Source organism: Perca flavescens, chromosome 1 (assembly GCF_004354835.1).
Source record: "Perca flavescens isolate YP-PL-M2 chromosome 1, PFLA_1.0, whole genome shotgun sequence".
NCBI lineage: Eukaryota > Metazoa > Chordata > Actinopteri > Perciformes > Percidae > Perca > Perca flavescens.
Window position 1 is genome coordinate 1,832,169 of NC_041331.1, and position 21,641 is coordinate 1,853,809.

Below are 21,641 nucleotides of genomic sequence, written 5' to 3' on the forward strand. Positions count from 1 at the left end.
AAACTATACAGACCTTAGTTTATAACTGAAGAAAGCTGAAAATGGTGAGGCAATTTTTTCATCTGATTAACAGTGTATCATGGAGTAAAAACATTTCTGCTGTTTGGTGTTGTAAAATACAATTATGACTGCAAAATGCTGGGTATAACTAGGTCCACCAAGTTCGATCTAAGACGTACTACATAGAATCAAGTTGTATAACTAACATCACTGCAGCACACAGAGATCTGCACACGGTTAGGCTCCAAATAAATACTTTATTTCTCTTTTCAACATTTCAAACTACAAGACCTTCCTTAGGCTAACATTACTGCCTAAAATACTTTTGTAAAAACAATGAAGGACTCTTTAAAACATTATAAGGCCTATTTTTTAGACATAAGATAATAATAAAGACCAGATTTCTTAAGGGTCTACAGGTGGCCTCTGGATAGGTTTATAGGCCTGTACTCCATATTATCAACATTCGTGATGTGTACTACACATGTAGCTGTACAACACAACATTTTTTTTTTCTTCTTTTAGGAACACATATCTAAAGATTACATTTTGTGACCACAACAAACTTGGTGGTAACAAATGTTTTAGCAGTTGTGGTGCTGCAATTTGCAGTGAAGGAAATATTAAAGTAACACAACATTTGTTGAGGTTTGAATTGTGTTCATATTTGCAAAGCCACTTGTCAATGAGGAGAAGGTCTGTGTCATCATGGCCCTGTTGAAGTTCGTCTGATGTCTTTTCACTCACACACTATTATGTATACTGCAAAGACTCTCACATGGTTGCTGACTCCTGTGTGCTAGTCACTGAGTATAGAACAGATATGCACATTAAATGATTTTAGATGTAGCAGTGTGGAATCTGGATTTAGGATATTTAAATGCCATTTTCCTGCAGTGGTTTGTGGTTGTCCTTGGTTGGGGAAATACATTTTGATTGTCCTCTAATTATCTTTCCTAATTTTTCTCTCAGTGGAATGGCAAACAGCGAGGACAATGACTAGGATTTTGGGATCCAAACTCTGCCCCTGATATTGATGCTGAAAATATGTACTTCCTTGTGGGCATAATAATGTGAGAAACATTAGAGAGAGACAGACAGAGAGGACATGGATGCCTCAGAGGGAGCTACGACATGTTAATATGTGTGTGTGTGTGTGTGTCCATCTGCCGAGGTCCTATGACACATATCTTCATGAAAAACCTCGTCATGTCTGGAGGTCTGACCACCTCTGGGCAGACATGCAGAGTGACAATGTGACATCTAGCATCAGTCTGAAACTAAGTCAGCTGTGTGTATGGGCACCGAGGGAAATAGGGATTTTCAGACAACAAAAGAAAAAAATTAGAATAAATGAGGAATGTAAACAAAACATATGTAAAACACAACTGTTAAAAGTAACATCATACAGTAGTGTGTGCTAATCCTAACATCAAGATCCCACAAAGAAAGGAAAAAGGCTCATAAACATAATTGGCTTTCAGTGCAGGCACATACACACGCACACGCACACACACACTCTCCAGGGCTTCAAAACTGAAACATTTTTTTTTTAAAGAGAAATTCCTAGTGCCTGTCGCTATAGAAACCATTTGCTCCCCTAATGGCGATAAAAGGAGCAAATTGCAGAGATGGAGGGTGGAGCCATGAGGGATAGAATATGCACGCACACGCGCACGTGCACACACACACACACACACACACACACAGTCCGCCTTGCCTGAAGAGACCCCTTCAGTGCCCATACAATGGTGTCAAGATCTGGACATTGATTTAAAATGTGTGTGTATACAGAGTGTGTGTGTGTGTGTGTGTGATGATACAGTGGAGGACCCAGAGGGCTTTATAGCTGTTCTATCCTTATCACCACCCAGCTTTGCACTGCCTTTCAAACTCTACAGTGCCGAAGCATGTTGACACCTGCGCCCAGAAGACAGCCTAAATGACACTGTCTGTGGCTGTGTGAGTGTGTGTGTGTGTGTGTGTGCGGTGTGAGACAGCCGTCATCGCCCTAGTTTGACCTTACTGAAAAAGCAGGGTTCTACAAATTAAAGGGATACTTTGCCAAGTTTAAACTAGCTCTGTGTCCTCTTAGTGTGGGCAGTGTGTGCAGATGAACGGTGTTTGCTTTCCCTCCGAGGCTCTAGCACATGGAGCTCCCCGCGGAGCAGAGCAGCGGAGGTCCGCCGGGATCTGCCGGATGATGTGAATTTTTGAGAAAAAAAAAAAAAGAGTTTCATTAGAGAACATTTGAGCATAATTTCGAGCTCATATAAGAGATGCTTTAGTCTTTGTGCATTTAGAAGAATATAAGCATTTATAATAAATACCTTTATTCTAAGAAACTTTGGAGACAACTCACCACTCAATGAAGCCAACAAGACTAACCAACAAAACCAAGTGACTTTTCAATGTGTCATTTGAAATGACACCTGTGTACTGCAAGACTGGCAGAAGGAATCGAAAGTTGACAGTATGCCAAAAATAATATTCTCTCAGCCAGTGATGGGTGTATTTTAAAACATTTGCTTCTTTGAGTACAGGTATACTCAAGATGTTAAACCTTCCATGATGTGGTGAAACGGTGGCTTCATGAAGTTAAGCTTATCATGAGAAATTTTTGAAACCCTCTAATTTTCTTCATTACAATGACAAAAAAACACTGCCTCTGCCTTGCAGCAAATAAGACGAAGAGGCTACAGCCAAGCTAGCGTGAATACATGGTCTAACTGATGATGGCGGCATCTTTCAAAACTCGTCATCCACCAAACAAACTGAGGAAGGAATGCATCCTTGGACACACTTACTGCTAGAAATACATTTGAACTAATAAGGTGCATAATACGTACATTAAGACACATACAAGCATTTCATTCATTTAAACCCAAGGATGTTTGGAGACCGAGATTGACAGCCAGGCAGACAACAATGGTGACAAATGAAAAGTTAAACAGTGTCTTGACAATTTATGGTATCTATAAACTGGCTGCAGAAAATAGAGGTTACAGGAAAAAAGTTAGAGGAGGGCTGGATGAGGGATGCGGAGGAAGAAAAAAATGAGGGAAGAGGGACAGAGGAGGGAGGCAAAGGAGTGAAAAACAGGGAAGAGAAAAAGCATGCTAAGCCCGATCAATAGTAATTCTCCATGTATCAGTGGAGGGTTAACTATCGACTCGTTTGTTTTAACTTCCACACCCATATTTCCTTCTCCTCTCCCCTCCTCTGTGCTGATCTCTCCATTGGATCTTCTCCTCCCTCATTTTAAGTCATCTCCTTTCCTTTCTGCAACTCTACGCAATGCTCTCACCTTGTTCCTCTGCAACCTCTCATTTTCTTGCCTTTCAGCCCTTTTTAATTCCCCTCATCCACCCTACTCTCCTATCCTACTCCCATATTGTGAATTCTCCCTGTGTGTTTTAAGCCTATCTTCCAACCACTGTTCAAAAAATGGTTTGAGAATAGGGCAACGCTCACTGTTGCGATCATGAGGTGTCTGAGAACAGGGGTATACTGTGGCCAAGGATCAGTATGATGTCAAGCGCAATAAGCTGGCTTTTACGACACTGCGTGAGGCATCAGCACGATGTAGCAAAAAACAACATGAATGGCTTTGAGTGAATGTACAGGTCAACACACATCAGTACATGCCATTTGAATTTGCATCTAAGTTGTTTTGGATCTTCTAAATGTCTAAAAGGTTCAAAAGATATGATAAATGGTATGATAAATATGTTTGTGGATGAGCTGCTGCAGATGAACATGTTTTTTAAAGGTTAATTAGAGGTGGGCGATATATCGATTAGACAATAATATCCAAATTGTTGTCTGGACGATATGCAAAATTGCGATATCGAATATTTCATAATTTGTACAATCCGACCCCCCACACATGAAAAGAGCTGAAGGAAGTTAAAGAGAAAACAAATAACGCACACTATAACCTTCTAAACAATTATATGTATCGATTTTAATACTGTAGGGGTTTGTTTGACTGTATTTTTTGTACAAAATCACGATCGTCCCGCACAAGAGTAAGCTGCTACTAGTTCTTACCCTGCGCGTTATGACGTTCACTCATGTCAACAAAGATGGCGGCGCGTGATTGTGCAGCGGCTCTCCTGTCGGTGTATATTTATACAAGTACGTACAGCCACACTGAACTAATCAATACAGGACCACGATACAACACAGCCGTTACGAGAGCCTTCCAGGCGGCTCATAACATCCCGGAGGAAATAGCCTGACCGAGCCCTCCAGGTTGTTGGTGGCGCTAGCACGCCGGGCTAGCTATCTACCGACAGAATGAGAAAATAACTCTGGCACGACCAGAGGCGGAGGGCTGCATTTTTGTGCACACGAACGGAGTACCAACTGCAGGATCGTTGCCCAGCACGGCTCACCTGACCTGGAGCCCTATTGGTAATATACTGACCATTTTATTTACTACGAAAACAGCACACTGCCGTCTACATAGCCCCCGATGCTAACGTTAGCAAAAGTTTGGTTCACTGCTAACCATAGTGAACAAACTGCAGCGCGATCACCTGGATACGGGATATGGGGGACTTTTATAAGGAGTCCTTAAAGTCTGTTCCCCTCCAGCTTTCTCCCAGCATGTAGATTGTGTTACTAGAGGGAAGAACACACTAGACCATGTTACTCTAACATCAAAAAAGCATACAGAACTGCACCTCTCCCTCACCTGGGCCAGTGAGATCACATCCAACTACCCCTGATCCCGGCATAAATCCCGGTCAGAAGGACTATACAGCCAAGTAGAAGGACTATCAGAACCTAGTCTGACCTGGCCCTGTCCCAGCTCCAGGACTGCTTCCAATAAGGACATGGTTGTGTGCAATATGTTACAGAACAGAGCCCTTTGTTTATTGTTATGATTTCATCTTGCTTGTACATTTTCCCACGAGAACCACTGAAATAGCCTCCGAACAGGGCTTCTTTTAACTTCTAGAAGGATTTCAAAAATATCGTCTGAATATCGATATCGAGATATTGAAAAAAAATATCGAGATATTCATTTTTCTCAATATCTCCCACCCCTAAGGTTAATCATGTACAATGTGTGTGCACTGTGTGTGTATGTGAGCAAGCCGTTGCCAATCCCCTGAACTCATTAGCCTAATTGGACAGTCTACAGAGAGCTCCACATTGATCTGGGCCTGTTATGATTCTCCTCCTTATGAGCATTCACTCTTTTCTGTTTCTGTCTCTCTCTCGCTCTCTCTGTCCTCCCTCATTCTGTCACTTCTCTCTCAAATGTCCTCCCTTTCTTCTTTTCTCCTCTGTTTCCCCTCTGTGCATAATAATCTTTAGCACCATAGACATGTCGTCCCGTCTGGACACAGCTGACTAACCCAGAGATGTTACCATTCTTTCTTTATGTCTGCTAGTGTTTGTCAATTTGCAGCTTGGTGGCACTAACAGCCAAATATGGTGGGTTAAAAGAAGCTAATATAATGACACTGCACAACACGGGACACATTTATAAGTGGCTTTGAATATTTTGAAAAGCTGTGAAATAAGTGTGCTGCCACAAACGCAGTGCAGACTGTTGATTCCTGTTGTGATACTAAGGCCATTAGCCAGTTGATAGCAGATCAGCAATAACGGTAGCAGCTGTGACAACAACTAGCAGTGTTATTATAGTTCAAAAGGGCAAACAGTCTAAGTTAGAGCAGAAAAGCTGGATGTATTTTACCAACTTTCTTGGCAAGGAAGATGGCCAGGCACAGAGGACAAGGCTACTAACGTTACATTAGGTAACACCCAAATTTGTTTTTGTAAATCAACTTGTTAACAGCAATCAGCTGTGAAATCGGTGCCAAACTGATGTGTCTCCCGGGTCCCGCCGGGTTCGGGTCCAACATTTCTCGGATCTGCATGGGTACGGGTCCCAGCTTTCAAATAATAGATGGGTTTGGTTCCAGGTAATAGATTTCGGGGTCTTTCTGGGTTCAGGAATTTATGTTTGGACCCATGAAAACTCTAATCTAGAATATATATATATATATATATATATATATATATATATATATATATATATATATATATATATCTTAAGGTAGCATAAACGGCCCTACCAGTTTACAAAAATACACAAAATGAACTACATTTGCAGATACATAGACCCAATGCAATTTGTAAGTCTAAACTACAAAACTGCATGCAACTAGGACTACAGTTGAAAACTAGCCGACTGGCTAACACTGGCGCATTTACAGAAATGTTGATTAATGTGCATTGTCCTAATCAAAATAAATAAATCTTAAATCATCACAGAACAGTGAAATATCTGGACACACTGGAAATGCATATTATATAGTTTCTGGATAAGTTAAATCAAATCTTATATCTGAGGTGGTGATAACAAAATCAATAGCTTTTCTTGTCTTTTTGTTTGTTGACTATAATCTAAGACATGACTCTGTGACCTGGAACCTAGAGGGAAACATGGTGCAGTGTGTTTCCAGTGCTCATCTCAGTGTCCATATTGAGAGAGAAAGAGTGGGGAACAAAAAAAGTTGTTAATGAATAACTTTGACTATTCATCTCCCCCATCCCACTTGTCTCTCTCTCTCTCCCTGTCTCAGCAGGAGTTACTTGATAATGAGGTGTGGTGTTGTCAGAATCACAGCCCATGCTCATCCATCCAACCTGCTTAGTAAGGGGCATGGCACACCACTGTCTGGTGCGTACATGCAGACACATATACACACACACACACACACACACACACACACACACACACACACACACACACACACACACACACACACACACACACACACACACTCTTAGCTGTCCATCGTCTTCGATGATGACGCTTGCTCCAGGGGTGGGGGTGTGGGGGTGTGTTCAGCGACATTGTGTTCGCTGGTGCCACTTCTCGTGGGCGTAGAGTCCGATCCTTGAGCCGCACACTCGTCCGCAGATGGAGCAGGGGAAACCAGATGGAGGGGTACCAGCCGCCCGCTGGTGTCTCTGGATGCGCCTCTCGGTTCGGCGGTCTTGGCTGATTTGGTGTATCTGAGAGACTACTTTAGCACAGGTAACCTGCCAGGCTGATCTATCAAGTGCCAGAGATTCAAGCTGCGTGAGAGGGATGTTCGCTCGCTTTAGGAGGTCCCTGGTGTAGTCCGTAAAACGCCGCTTTTGCCCTCCGGCGGAGCGTTTAGCGCCCATTAGTTGACTGTAGAGGACTTGACGGGGCAGGCGGTGTTCGGGCATGCGTATGGTGTGCCCTATCCAGCGCAGATGTTTTTTGGCCACCGCTGCTTCCCTACAAATTGAGTCAGTGTTGCTGAGAATGTCTGTATGGGGGATTCAATCTTCCCAGGACAAGCTGAGGATCTTCTGTAGACAGCGGATATGGAAGGCCTCTAGTTTGGTAATGTGCTGGCGGTATGGGGTCCAAGACTCTGCCCCATGAAGCAGAGTGGAGAGACATACCGCGTTGTAAAAAGCCACCTTGGTGCTGATCTTCAGGTTACGGTTTTCAAAAACCCTACTGCGTAGAGATATCCCACGGCTGTCTCCTTTCTGTTTGTAAATGACCACGATGTTTGCGTCCTTCCAGTCCTGTGGGAGGATCCCATGTTCCCAGAAGTTTTGGATCAAGAGGTGCAGGCGACGCGTGAGGGTATATCCAGCGCTTTTGTTGTTCTTCATCCGGGCAATAGTTTGCCGGAGTTCTGAGTAAAATGGAGGAGTGTCCAAGTATGTGATTGGTGGCAGGTCTGGGAGATAATCCAGAATATGTGGGTTGACAGGGTTAGTGTGGTTGAAGAGACTCTCAAAATGATTGGCCCAACGGGCAAGAATCTCGTGGCGGGCCTTAAAGAGCATGGACCCGTCAGCTGATCGGACTGGGGCGATGGCCCGCTTCCTGGGGTCGTACAATGCTTTTATGGCATCGTAAAAGCCTTGAGTGTTATTGCAGTCTGCCAAGTTCTGGATTTCTCGCGCCTTTTGCACCCACCAGGTGTCCTCCATAGTCCGGAGGGCTCGCTGGGTTTCGGTTCTTGCAGCAGTAAAGGTGGTTTTAAGGGTGGGAGATCCAGGGCAGGACAGGAGAGCTTTGTGGGCCTCATGCTTGGCTTTTAGGAGTAACTGTATCTCAGCTGAGTTGCCATCAAACCAGTCCTGGTGACGTTTCTTTGATAGGCCAAGCGCCTCTGAGGCTGCACTGTGAATAGCCAGCTGCAAAGCTGGCCAGTCAGTTGTTTCCTCTGGGAGCTTTTTGAGGTTTTCAGCAAGGAGCCATCGCAGGTTGTCTTTGGTGGTGAGGCTATTCAGCGCTATACAGTTGAGTTTTTTTCGGAGCAGTCCTCGGGCCACGGGGTTGAATACTCATGAGTAGTTTGGATCTGACCATAAGGTGGTCAGTACAGCACTCAGCTCCACGCATAACACGGGTGGTGAGGACATCTTGTCTGTCCTTTTGACGGACAATCACATAGTCAAGGAGGTGCCAATGTTTTGAGCGGGGGTGCTGCCAGGTGGTCTTAAACCTGTTCTTCATCTGGAATATGGTGTTAGTGATGACCAGCTGGTGCTCTGCACAGAGGGAGAGGAGTCTGAGCCCGTTGGGGTTCATTTTCCCCACACCATGCTGGCCAATGACTTTACTCCACACCAGGTGCTCCATACCCACTCTGGCATTGAAATCTCCCATGAGTATGAGCCTGTCCGTAACCGGGGTTTTCTGCAAGATGGCATCAAGAGCTCTGTAGAAATCCTCTTTGATGTTGTACTCGGCATCAAGAGTTGGAGCGTATGCACTAATGAGAGTGGCAAAGCATCCCTTTGCCAGGGGGATGCGCCATGTCATCAGTCTTTCATTGATGCCGATGGGGGATTCCTGAATGTGCTGCAGCAGTTTAGACTTCACAGCAAAGCCAACTCCATGGTTACGGCGAGTGCCTTCGGGGACCCCCTTCCAGAAGAAGGTGTACCCAGCACCGACCTCTGTCAGGGAGTCCTCCCCGTGTAGTCTGGTCTCGCTGAGAGCTGCTATGTCGATGTTGTATCTTGCGAGCTCCAGGGCCACCAGTGCTGTCCTACGGTGGGGCCTGTCAAGCGTTACGACCAAGTCCAGCAGTGTGCGAACATTCCACGAAGCAATGTTTAGCTTATTTTTTTTTATTTTTTTTCGTCCATGGGGGGGGGGATGCTCCGGCGGCCACTGCTTACCGTGCGGAGTGTGGGGAGCAGACAATTTTTGGACCACCTTTTCCAGGTCCTTCCCCATCACAGGTGTGAGCAGTGTGGGGTCTGCTCAGTCACAATGGAAGCTGCCAAAAAGACGCGCTGCTTCATCCCGCAATCCTATCGACCATCACTCCATTGTCGCCTGTGTGCATGGTTTGGTTAGACACTCCCAGCCACATCCTTGGCCTGTGCCCACCACCATTCCACATCGCCACAGGACTTGGTGAGGAGGGGAGGGGGGGGGGGGGGGGGAGCAAGGAGCTTGCGCATAGGTAAGGATTTGGGTGAGGGTGTGGGTGCGCAGACCACACTCCCACCGTGTCCTTGGCAGGTCTGGGTCAGGATCCAGTGGCATGGAGACCACGACAACTGGTGACCCAGCACTGCTGCAGCCTTCATCCGCCTTCCCAGCCGTTGTGATGCTCCACTTAGGTCGGTCATCATCCTCCGCCTGTTCCGCCGTTGAGGACTTGTGCCTTTTTTTTCAGGGTATGCTCCCTTATAGACTACTCCACAAGGCAGTGGGACTATTTACCCATAGCTGGGGCAGTGGTTGGGGGGTGCCAGGGCATGTTCCACTACTTGGTGGGCCTGCACACCGCGCCTCTGGGGCCCACTGCTGCTCCGAGATCCCCTACAGTTCAGCCTGGGTCCGCTAGGGCCCAGTTACCGTGTGTGGCCGCGAGGAGGCACTGTAGGAGTCTTGGTGGTGGAGAGGCTATGTACCGACAGGAAGAGACTTACGCACTCTACTCCTCTTTTTGCCCTTGCCCAAGGGCTAGTCGGTGGCAGTAGCTGTAAGCAGAATGTAGCAAGCGGAAGCAGCAGCATGCAACATGCAGTAACTACTAAACTGCTAAACTACAGGCACTACTATCCCAGTACTACTGCACTGACGCATCACACATACCCTGTGCTAGCACACACACACACACACACACACACACACACACACACACACACACACACACACACACAGAAGAAAATTAGAGAGAAACCTGGTCAGTGTTGCTGTTCACCTTTGTCAGATAAGAAGGTGGCATTACCAATGTAATATGCCTGAGTGTATATGCAGTACATACAGTATATACAGTATGTGCTGTATGTATGTTAGCAATGTCTCTCTCATGTATCTCACCAGATTAAGATTACTCTACTTCTGCTCTCTCTCTACTCTGCATCCTACCAGCTCCTGATGTCCTCTGACCCATTTCCCTCCTTATTTTACTTTCTTCCTCTCCTTTCCCTTCCTTCCCTCCTCTTGTTGTACGGTAACTCCATTCATATAGTGTGCCTTCTCGGCTCCTTGTCTCTATCTCTCAGCATATTATAATCTTCCCTTTCCTCTCCGCTCTCTCTTCTTTTCAAGAGGGTGAAGGGTAAGTGAAGATCGTTGGGTCCCAGTGGCGAGGCCCAGCCATCGTGGATGTGTGTGTGTATAAGTGTGTGTATTTGTGCGCACCCCATCATTGCTCATCTCTGGCAGCCTCACTGGCTGTTCCCCGAGCTACAAGCTACAGAATAAATACACTTTAAATCACTACGCACGCACGCACGCACGTACGCACGCACGCACATACGCACACACTCAGCCTGCTCCATGGCAGCACTTTGCTGCTGTTAAATGAGGGGTCTGGGGAGTTGTGCCGGCAAAGCCTTTGGCTACTCTTGCTCTCCTCCTCCCTTCGTGCACCCCAGTCAAACACACACTGGAAAAATAAGCTGAAGTTATGATGGGCAGACTGTAATACACACCACAATATTCTAATGTTAAATTAATGGGATTCTGCTTACTGAACACAACGAACCAGGAACATAAAGACGCTGTCTGGGGAGACACTGGGAGACTTTTCCCAGAAAGAGTTGTACAGGCCGAGTGGACAAAATGTCAAGACCATCCATCTCTTCTTCACATGAACTAGATTAAAAATAGAGAAGGGGAGACACATACTGGGGGTTTCACAGTTAAATGGGGTGAGTCATCAGCCCGACTAGTATTCCCCATCCTGCTTTATCCCACCTCTCAGAATGCCTGGGAGGGATTTTCCAATTTTTGTGAGAAAAAAATGGTTCTCCCAATTGCCAGTTATTTGGTTTTGAGAGTTCCACTTCCACAGTCTGTTTGAGTTATATGATAGTTATCTTTAGCTTCATCAGTATGAGCGACCCCTTTCACGTTTTGTTTTCACATTGTCATTTGATACATTGGTGTAAAAAAAAAAATAGAGATTGTAGGGAACGGAAAGGGAAATTTTTTTTTACAATAGTGTGTTTCTAACAACTTGATTAGCCTGCACAGAGCCCTGACCTAAGCCACATCCTAGGCCAACACCTTTGGGATGAATTGGAACACCGATTGCGAGACTGCGGGCCAACCTCACTACTGTTCTTGTGGCTGCAGCTATGTTACAAAAAATTATGTTTAGAGCTTTCCCAAAAGATTGGAGGCTGCATAATAATACCCACGGTTTTACAATTAGATAAATGTAAGTTAGAACATAAATAACTGTCTTTTGTTTCAGGTAATTTATTATTATTATAATAATATAATATAATATATATAATATATAATATAATATATATAATATAATAATAATATAATTATTTTAGATGAGACTGAAAATCAACATCTCACTTTAGTATGATTTCAAAAACGTCCCTGCTTCCATTTTCAGTGGGATTCTGAATCACTCTCCATCATCTCTGCAGTGGGCGTGGGTGCAGATGGTGATAGCACTCCCCCTTCTCCACTGTTTATGCCCATTTGACTGCCTATTTGTGTGTGTAGAGAGGAAATCAAACTGTGGGTTTTGTCACGTTTTAAGACAACTATTACTTTTTGTCTACTTTTTTTAGATTATTTTTTGGGCATTTCCGCCTTTAATGTTAGAAAAGCAATGAAAGGGGGAGAGAGAGGGGGAAGACATGCAGGAAATCGTTCCAGGTCGGACTCGAACCCTGGACCTTCTGTGTCGAGGTATGAACTTCTGTATATGTGCGCCCGCTCTACCGACTGAGCTATCCTGGCCACAGTTTCAGCAGTGTTTTGTTGCGAAGAGTAATATAGCTGTCTAATGGTTGTGAAATAATAATGATGTTAGACTGTGATCTGTCTACTCTTTTTAAATATATATACTCCAACTGTGCTAACAGATAAATGAAACTGAAATGAAAATCTGACAAAGCGGGATTGTACTGCACATAGGAATGCATTGTGTGACTATATATATCCCTGACCCCAGGCTGTCAGTGCATCTTCTCCTCATGCAGCTCTGTGTCCTTTCCACAATGTAATATCAACTAGGATAACTGTGGCTAATACAACACAGCAGCATTGCTGTCCTCAATGTCTCGTCTAATCTTTCTTTGCATCTATCTCTCTCTCTACCTATGCATCTTTCTACCCTTAACAGTCTGAAGTAGAAGAGGTGTGCATGGTTCATCAGCTCCAGGATTGCAGAAATGTCTCATCCTATGGAGACCCAGTGATCCTACAGGCTTAAAAATAATCATGAATACAGCTGGAGTCAGGGCTTATAGGTGAAGGAAATAAATTAAGTCATAAGTTATGTTATAAAATTTGGACCTAAACCTCCTATGGGCAACGTGGTACCTTGTGTATTCCAGTACAGAACACAGCCAGATGTTGACAGGATTGCTTAACAAGAACAGAAGGGAGGAGCCCTTGGAGACTACATGAAGTAAAGCTGTTTGAGGTTGAAATTTCATGAAAAAACAATCAAAGGGCAACAGAAACTCACTTCCAGCACTCTTGATCATCCCATCCAAATCAGGTGCATGCACAATCATCCTCATCCTTTATGAACTGCCAAAGAAAACATCCACAGGTCTTGTGTGGCTTTTCAAATTGTAACAAAGACACTGGTCCTTTCTAGAAATATATGTACATTGGACTTAAATGAGAAGCAAAAAGGAGGAAGCTGCAGCATGTTGAATGTTTCAATCCACTGTGGAAGAAGTTATGGGGGAAATAAGGCCTCCAGTGTTTTGCAAGCTTTCAGTATTTTTCTGCGATAGTCCTGCAGAAACTATGAGAAAACTGTATCCTATAGACAGCGTAACTGCAGTAACTCCACGCTGAATATTTGATTGATAGTGCTGGAAACTTGGACTCATCTTTTAAAAATAAATATGGACAAGCATCAGTTGAGTATTCATTTTCCTGTACCAATTAAACATTTGGATATATATCGCAACATTTTACAGAATACAAATGTGAGCAAGACCTGCATTTATACCGGTATATAATGACTTGAACATGAATATAGAAGTATGAACACAGCACACACACTCCAGAAGCATCATGGAGCAAGCATTACAGCCTTATCAAACTGATTTAATCCCCCTCCAGTAGCCTTTTCTTTAGCTGTCCTTTCTGCTTCAGCCGTTGTCTTTAAGGCATAGAGGCTATTTTCTCTTTTATAAAAAAAAAGAAAACAAGCAAATAAAATCAATATGTCCCTCATCTTCTCATTCTGTTTTCTTAAAATCCTCCAAAAACAAACTCCAAGGTGTCCAGCCAGACTAAGGACAGCTGTCATTGTTAGGAGATTAAGTTGTTAATAAATCTGACGTGGATGTATAAATGCTCAGGCAGTGACGTTCTCAGAAAAAGAAACGTTTCTCTGGTTATTCTCTATCATTGAAATGGGTAGTTTAGCACAAGAAGTGAAAGCTACCTTTGAAGGAGATTTTAAAAAAGAAAGTCCTTACCTGAGGCATTTTTCAGGTAGCCGTTGGAGTCTGTTGTGGTGTACATGACATAGGGACCTGGCTGGTTAACACCAAAAGGCTGCAAAAACACACATGCAAACACAAATGAAAAAACTGAAGTATTTGTACATTTTGCAAGTGTCTTTTAATTTAATAATAATAACTGTATTTATATAGCACCTTTAAAAACGAAGATTACAAATTGCTTTGACAAACAAGCAAGGCAGAAGCATCTGCTGTCTGTCCGTAAGGGCGGAAGAGGCCAGGGAGAAACAAGCCGGAGAGTGAGCCGACATAAAGATAGACAGGCATGCTGTCACCACAGTGAACTTGACCAGTTTTTGTTGTTGTTTTACGTCCACTAGGTGGCTTGGCAAATGTCTGACCTAGTCTGACTGAGCGTGAATGAGTGACGGCTGCGTGTTACAGAGGGGTTTGTCTTATCTCTTCATTACGAAAGGATGACAACTAATGAAGAGATCTGTCGAGCCATCCTTCGCTTTACATCAGCTAACCACGAGCTTGTTGTACATACACACTGCAAGAGAGACCTGGCCCTTTGTGCTGTGACACTCAGCGGTTGGGTGAGGAAGGAATAGAAATGAGGTCAAAAAAAGAGAGAGAGAGCAAGAGACGAGAAAGCCACAGAGGAGCAGATTAGTGGGCTCATAGAAAGACGAAGAGAGGTGTGACTAAGAAGAAGAGTGGGGGTGTGAAATGAAAAGATAGAGGGGGTGATGGATGGGAGAGGAGAGGAGTAGAAACAGCCGCAAGCTCCACTCGTCTACAGCATTCATCATACCTTTCAGTTAGACAACAAGCCGGTGGAAGAGTAGACAGACAGAAAACCAAAACAACTCTAATACCAGCAGCCTCTTGTTGATGTCAAAGCTAATGTGTTTTGCAAAGGGCTTTCCATTGGTGAAAGGTTATATGAGGAGACGCTATTGGCTGCTGTATTTCTGTCGGATGTCTCTTTCCACCTACACATCATCATCAGACGTTGGCTCTTTGGGATACATAGAAGTAGCTTTTGGCTAACTGCTCTATAAATTGGTGGCTACATTTAACTACAAACGTGCATTATAGTTTAAGAGCTTATGATATGTTGTCCATGCAACACCTTATAGCCCCTTCAGACTGACACAATGACACGGGTTGTGTCATTGTGTCAGTCAGAGGCCGTACAGCTTTGGTGGACTAACGTTGCTAACGTTGCTACCAGAAATGGAAGTTAATTCCAAGACACCAAAGATGAAAGAGAGAGGGTGATCAAGAGAGAGGGAGAGTGCACATGGACAGAGATATGGGAGGTAGAGGGATAAAAAAATTAAACTGGTAATTATTGGATGTAGTTCAGTGTAATTCTCAGGTTTATCAGTGAAATATATGAACTGCACTGTAGTCTTTTCTAACGGTAAAAAGCATGGTGGCAGCTGTCTGATGAATGTGTCCAATGTATGGGACTGGGATTCTTGCAGCAACACAATGCAATGTCATCTGATAAAGCACAGTGTGCAAGGCCACATTCCTGGAAGAGAGAATGGCATATTTATAGTTTAACTTGGGATTGGAGGTTAACATTATTGCTGCTGTGGGTTATACTGCTTCCCTCATATACTGTATATACTGCTGTGAAGTGTTATGGTTTAAGCCTTCAAACTGATGAATAAATATTAATAAATCTGGCCATTGTACTGGATTATATCTTCTCACCAGAATCTGAAGCAACACGTCCCCATCGACAACAAAGCTGTTTTCAGTCTGAAGAGCTGGCAAGTTGATGGAATTTGTTTTGTCGTATCACTAATTCAACAGCTGTCAATGTGCTGATCTGATATTACACAATGTCTTCTAAATGAGTAATACAAAAGGTCAACATTTGTTGTTACCTCTGTTTTTGTGGATTTTTTTGTATTTGATTGTTCTGAGTTTGTACATTGCGGTATCTGTATCTTTATGTATTTATGCCGTTTTCTTGCCCAAGCTTTTGTTAATGAAACACATTCTAGAGTCACTAATGGAGCTTAAGGCCGAGCTGGGAGCACTTTGAAAGGCTGAAGTTAATCTTTGAAGCTTGTATGTATCAAACTGATAAGCACAGTCTGGCCTCGTCACGCAGACATGAAGCCTTGGATACCTCATAAACTGAAGAATGAGCAGATGGTAAAATACAAACGGATACCTGTTATTATAAAATCATGAGTACAAACCTAGTCTCCACAGACACCATTACTGTCAAAGTGTCCCTGAACAACAACAAACCTGAAAATATATTTACAGAGGACAGGAGTGGGAAAACGGCCACACCTGGCATTTATTTGCCCTTGTATTAAAACATCTTACACTGATATTTTATTGGACAATGCCAACCACAAGGGAGGGCATGAGATACAGTACGGTAAGCAATGGCTACTGACTTGTATTGTGAAGTTCTGTTACTTTTTGCAATAAAGAAAAAAAGAATGTGGGAGGGGTAAGGACAGGTGGAAATCACATGGTATTTTATCATATAAAAACAAACCTCATTTATCTTTGTGCTTTCAATTTTCTTGGTCAAATTGTTCAGGCTAGCCACTTTACACATAAAGAGGAGCTTATACTGCCTTAGAGCTCAAAAACACATCACTCATTCAAATCCCCTTCCCTAATTTCCTGAATATAAATGTGATCCTCCCTATAGACATGAAGTTTGGCCAGCAGTCATGATATTCCAGCCTATTTCTCGCTCTTCCGCTGAAAAACGTACCGAGTACAGACTCTGGAGGAAGATAAAGATGCGTGCATGGAAAGATAAGTGTAATGGGTACAAGAACGTACACCCAGAGGGACACACCTGGGTCGGACTGGTCAGTGGTCAGACAGATAAGAAAGACATTTCACTTTGTTATGCTGTCATTAGAAAACAAGGACAAACAAAGACCGATTCCTTACCTTGACATCTTCTGGACAGTCATTGAAGCAGAGGCCGCTGAGCACTGAGGAAGACAGAGATGCCAGAGTTAGACCTGTTGCCCAGCGTGTGTTACATGTTCAACACCAACGCACGCTGATGTGGAACAAGTGTCGTCTGTGACGGTGCTGTTGCTGTGCCCTATGGGCCACTGTGTCGACATGTATCCACATGTTTCAAGCATCAAGAGGGTCAAACTCAAACAGAGAAATAAAGTTCTCTTACACAATGCCTCAAGCTCCACTGCGGCTGACAGTCGTAACAAAGACACTCAAATTAATATTAACTGTGCTTAAGCGTTCCTCGCATTCACATTATATTTCAGACAATTGAAATATCTGTTCTGTGTGCTAGGTGAATGTGGACAAGACAAACAACCAAAGAAAGGAGGGAGGGAGCATTAGAAAATAAATTGCCGACAATGACAAACATAAAAAAATAAATGTGCATGCTATTAACACTGCAAGTGTGTGTATATGTGAGTGCTAAGAGAGCATTTCACTTAATTGTGTGTACAAGCGGAGCGAGGGCAAAATCTGCTGAATTGCTAATCAGTCATTAGAGAAGTGACTTTATTAGCATACTAATAGAGTCCTGGGTCTAGGTTGCCTTGATTTGCCTGATGGAGTCACGCTGAAGCCCAATAGCCTGTTAATAAGGTCTGCACCCAGTGCTGTACTAAACAGCAGCCAAACCCAATGCACCTATTCAAAGGGAACATTGCAGTGTCCCTGGCTCAATTGCACAGGCAGTGGGTGGATGAAGCCACATTGCCGCAAACATGTTAATCACAAACATTAACTGTACACACAGTACACACTGTACACCCATTTGAACAAAAGTGAGAACTGTAATTATTTTGTGAAGGATTTCCACTCAGGCACCGGCTCTTTACAATGGATTGACAGGTGCCAGGTGACCCTGATACAAACTGTGGAATGTCCCCTGTTACATAGTGTCCATTTATTGTCCATAGTTCCCTAATTGTTTTCTCCACACTTCCACATTCACTCATCCTCATCCTTTATTCATTCTTCTACACTTTATAGAATATTTATAGAACTATGCAGCAGCACACCATTAAGCATTAACGAATGGTAACTACAGGAGAGGCTTAAATACAGTGGAGCCAATCAACGCAGTGTTTTGTGAAAACAAACTCCTGGAGTGTTGTTTAACAGAAGCTAATATACTTCTATTTCTACAAATGTGACAACATCTCTGCGAGACGCTTGTACCAATACACAACCCACATTGTTTTTATTTTTTCACCATTCTATTTGTCTTTCTACTTGAACACCTTGTGAAGCAAAGGTAGCCATTCACATTACACAAATCCTCAACTTTCTCTACGTTGTGCACATCTACAAATTTTAACCTCCAGTTTCACTATGAGCTTTCAAATTTCACTATAGGCAAATAAACTAGATTAGCATAAATTAATCAAATAAATGCTGGATCAAAATGATGTCCCTTTTCTTTCTGAATACTTCAAATGTAGTTCTATTATTTTTAGGATTTAGCATAGCAAAGTCTGTCCGTCCATTGGTCGACCCTACACGTCAGTCTAGACTGAAATATATCTCAACAACTACTGGATGAATTGCCATACAATTTGGTCCCCAAAGGATGAATCCTGCTGACTTTGATGATCACCTGACTTTTCCTATTGTGCTCCCATGAGGTACACATTTGTAGTTTTTGGTGGATTGCCATGAAACTTGGTGTCCCTGAGGATGAACTGCAATAACTTGGTGATCCCTTACTTTTCATCTTGCCCCATCATCAGGTCAACCAGTAAATATGTCAAATACTTTGGGAAAAAAAGGTTGATGTGCTACAGCAAACTTTCGAAATGTTGAACCCAATGGGCCTCATTCACCAATATCTTCCTGCAGAACTGATGAAGTATATAGGCCTAGCAAAATTCAAACAACAAATTATGTGTAAAGTAATGAAAATAATTTACAAAATTATAAAGGAGAGAAATATGTAATTTTAACTGACAAAAACGGTATAACTTCTTATTTTGCGCAAACATGTCAACTCTCAATAGTATGTAAGAGTGCTCGAGTGTCTGTAGATTCTGTTCCTACCTAAGAACAAATCCCACATAAGAAAACATCGGTGAATGCCAGAATCTTCGTGAAAACCGCGTAAGTGGGGTTTAAGAACTAATTTGTTCTTAAGAACGTTTGGTGAATCAGGCCCATTGTTATGTATGAATGGTCGTGATTAGTGGGTCTGACCAGGGTCATTTTTCAATTCCAGTCCGTCCCTGCCTTCTGCTATCACTTTGTGTGAATAAACAAGAGGTTTTCTTTCTTTTAAAGCTTTAATTTAAAAAGAAATGGCGTCTGTGTGGCAAGGGCAAACTTGCTGCTTTGAAGTTCACAAGCTTATTAATTATATGCCTGAGGCGGAATTCAGATGGAGCTCCCATCAAAGATAAACATTTGTTCCTTGACCCTTACCGACCACACTGTGTATAGGCTGCTACTTAACATCCTTGATAAACAGGTTTCACCTTAATTTCATCAGGGAACAAACACTTTCATTTTTTTATCGGGGATTTTGGTCTTGTCATCTGACATTGCTTTTCAAAGCATGTTTAGTAATCACATACTGTAGGTATTCCAGAAAACTGTCACAGATGATTCATCATTTAATGAGACCGTAAAAACTTCAACAACGGCTTTCTATAAAATGACTGCAGTTAGTGCCCAAAGCCCAAAGCAGTTTCTGGCTATTCTAGTGTCCTAGAAGTGGTGATGAATAAAGCTGAATTAAACTATATAATAAATATATATATATATATATATATGAAATTTGTCATTTTATTATTTAAAAGATCAAAGCCTTTAGTAATGCTAGTGGAATCCTGTCTGAGGGCACATTAATGTCCAGAAACAGCCCTACTGTAATTATACTGCTCATCAACTCTGAGCAAACACCACATCAACACATCACAGGCTTTGGACCAAAGTCATCTTTGAAGGACATAGATGATCAATACATTTTAGGGGTCGGATTATTCATTGTTTGTTTGAATTTCATGCTGTTCGGGGTCAGGCTGCAGGCATCGCGGTCACTGACACCGTACATGAATAACGTAGAGGGATAAGACCAGCCATTTGTTTGAAGTCTGTCTCATTTGGGATTATAGGGACAGAGAACACAGGACATAAGACACAAGACTGTAGCAGGCCTCAAAGCCTACACACTATCGGCTCACAGCCAGTGGCGCAAGAAGTGGGTATGCGCTATATGCGGCGCATCGGGGCGCCGCACCATGGGGGGCGCCAAATGTTTTTTGGGGTTTTTTTTATAAGTAGCTGCTGTTGTGTTTCTAACTCATTTCTGCATTTCCTCAATGTTATATAACATTTTAGAGGACTAACAGGCTAGAGTAGGCGCTCGCATAAGATTCCATCATAGAATGTTGACATAGAAGAGGGAGCAGGGAGAGGGGGGCAGGGGTCGGGAAGTTTCTAAAAATAGAAAAAGAAAGAGGGAAAAGGAGATGGCATGTCAAGGGATGCGACAGCAGATAAATAAGTGGATGGTGGAATCAGGTAGGATTTAAAGTGTGACGTGCTTCGAGGCTTGCAAATACTCATGTTAACAGACTAGCTAGTGGTTGCGAACACTGGGAATATAGTCAGCCAAATAGGGGTTTACGACTAGCTTAGAATATGCAAAACTGAGGTTGCTGAGCTGAAAACTGGTAAATATACTATAAGATAGCATGTACTATAAATGACAAGAATCTGGAAAACATAACTAATGCAATAACTCTGGTTTACCAATTAATCATGCATAGATTTGCTACCAAACTTGGAGGCTTGCAAATATTCATGTTAACAGACTAGCTAGTGTTTGCTAGCTTAATGCAAACCAATGTTGCTGATAGCTACATTTAGATTTTGGTTAAACCCTATGGTACCAATCCCATGCATGACATATCTCAATTTTATTAAGGTCAAATAACAACTGGCAAATGTAAGGTAGCATGCACAATAAATGACAAGAAGCTGGAAAACATAACTTACATAACATAACATAACTCTGGTTTACCATGGATTAATTACTAGATTTTGTTTTTCCAATTAGCTGTCAGACATACAGGATATAGTTACATCTGTTGGGTGACATGGAAGCTGTAATTACAGGGTCACATCTCTCTCTCTTTAAAGGTCTGCGCTAAGTGGCTCTCCATATTTGTTTTTTAAAATCCAAAATTTGAATGTAATTTCAACAGCAGCACAACCTTACTGCATACTAGTTGTCTTATCTGATGCCATCACTAGGCTGATTTAAGAATTGAATTGAGGCTGCTATATTTAACAGTGAGTTCATTTCATTCAGGTGTGAAGATGGTGGATCAGGAAAGACAGGGGAAGTCAACAGGTAGGTCTAACATTAGGTGGAAGTGTAGGAGGAGTCACTTGATACCAACAGATTAATTTCTTCATATTATTAATATGGAAAAACTAATGAAAAATATATTACATAATGTTTGTTTGACAATATGTCTTAGTGGAGAAGAACACCAGCAAGGAGTGAATGAGACAGACATGAGGTGGGCGAGTGATGACATCAGGTAGGAGTTCTATTAGTTAGACCACACTAAACTAAAGGTCCTGCATGGTTTGAAGTTCTGTTGACCAACCTGTTCACTGTGTCCTTCTTGGGGGGAAAAATAGTGCAGACAGAGATGGAAAGC

The 21,641-nt window shown here is 42.8% G+C and overlaps 1 protein-coding gene across 2 annotated transcripts in view; it reads right to left on the reverse strand.

The window, feature by feature from the left end:
- itfg1 (integrin alpha FG-GAP repeat containing 1) overlaps window positions 1-21,641 on the reverse strand; it is a 185,579-nt gene that overhangs the window by 19,393 nt on the left and 144,545 nt on the right. For both annotated transcript variants that reach the window (XM_028577308.1, XM_028577299.1), the window contains exons 13-14: window positions 16,897-16,940; window positions 13,963-14,041 (exon numbers count right to left, since the gene is read on the reverse strand). In XM_028577308.1, the coding sequence (XP_028433109.1) occupies window positions 13,963-14,041; window positions 16,897-16,940 (123 nt within the window). The remainder of the gene's footprint in view (window positions 1-13,962; window positions 14,042-16,896; window positions 16,941-21,641) is intronic.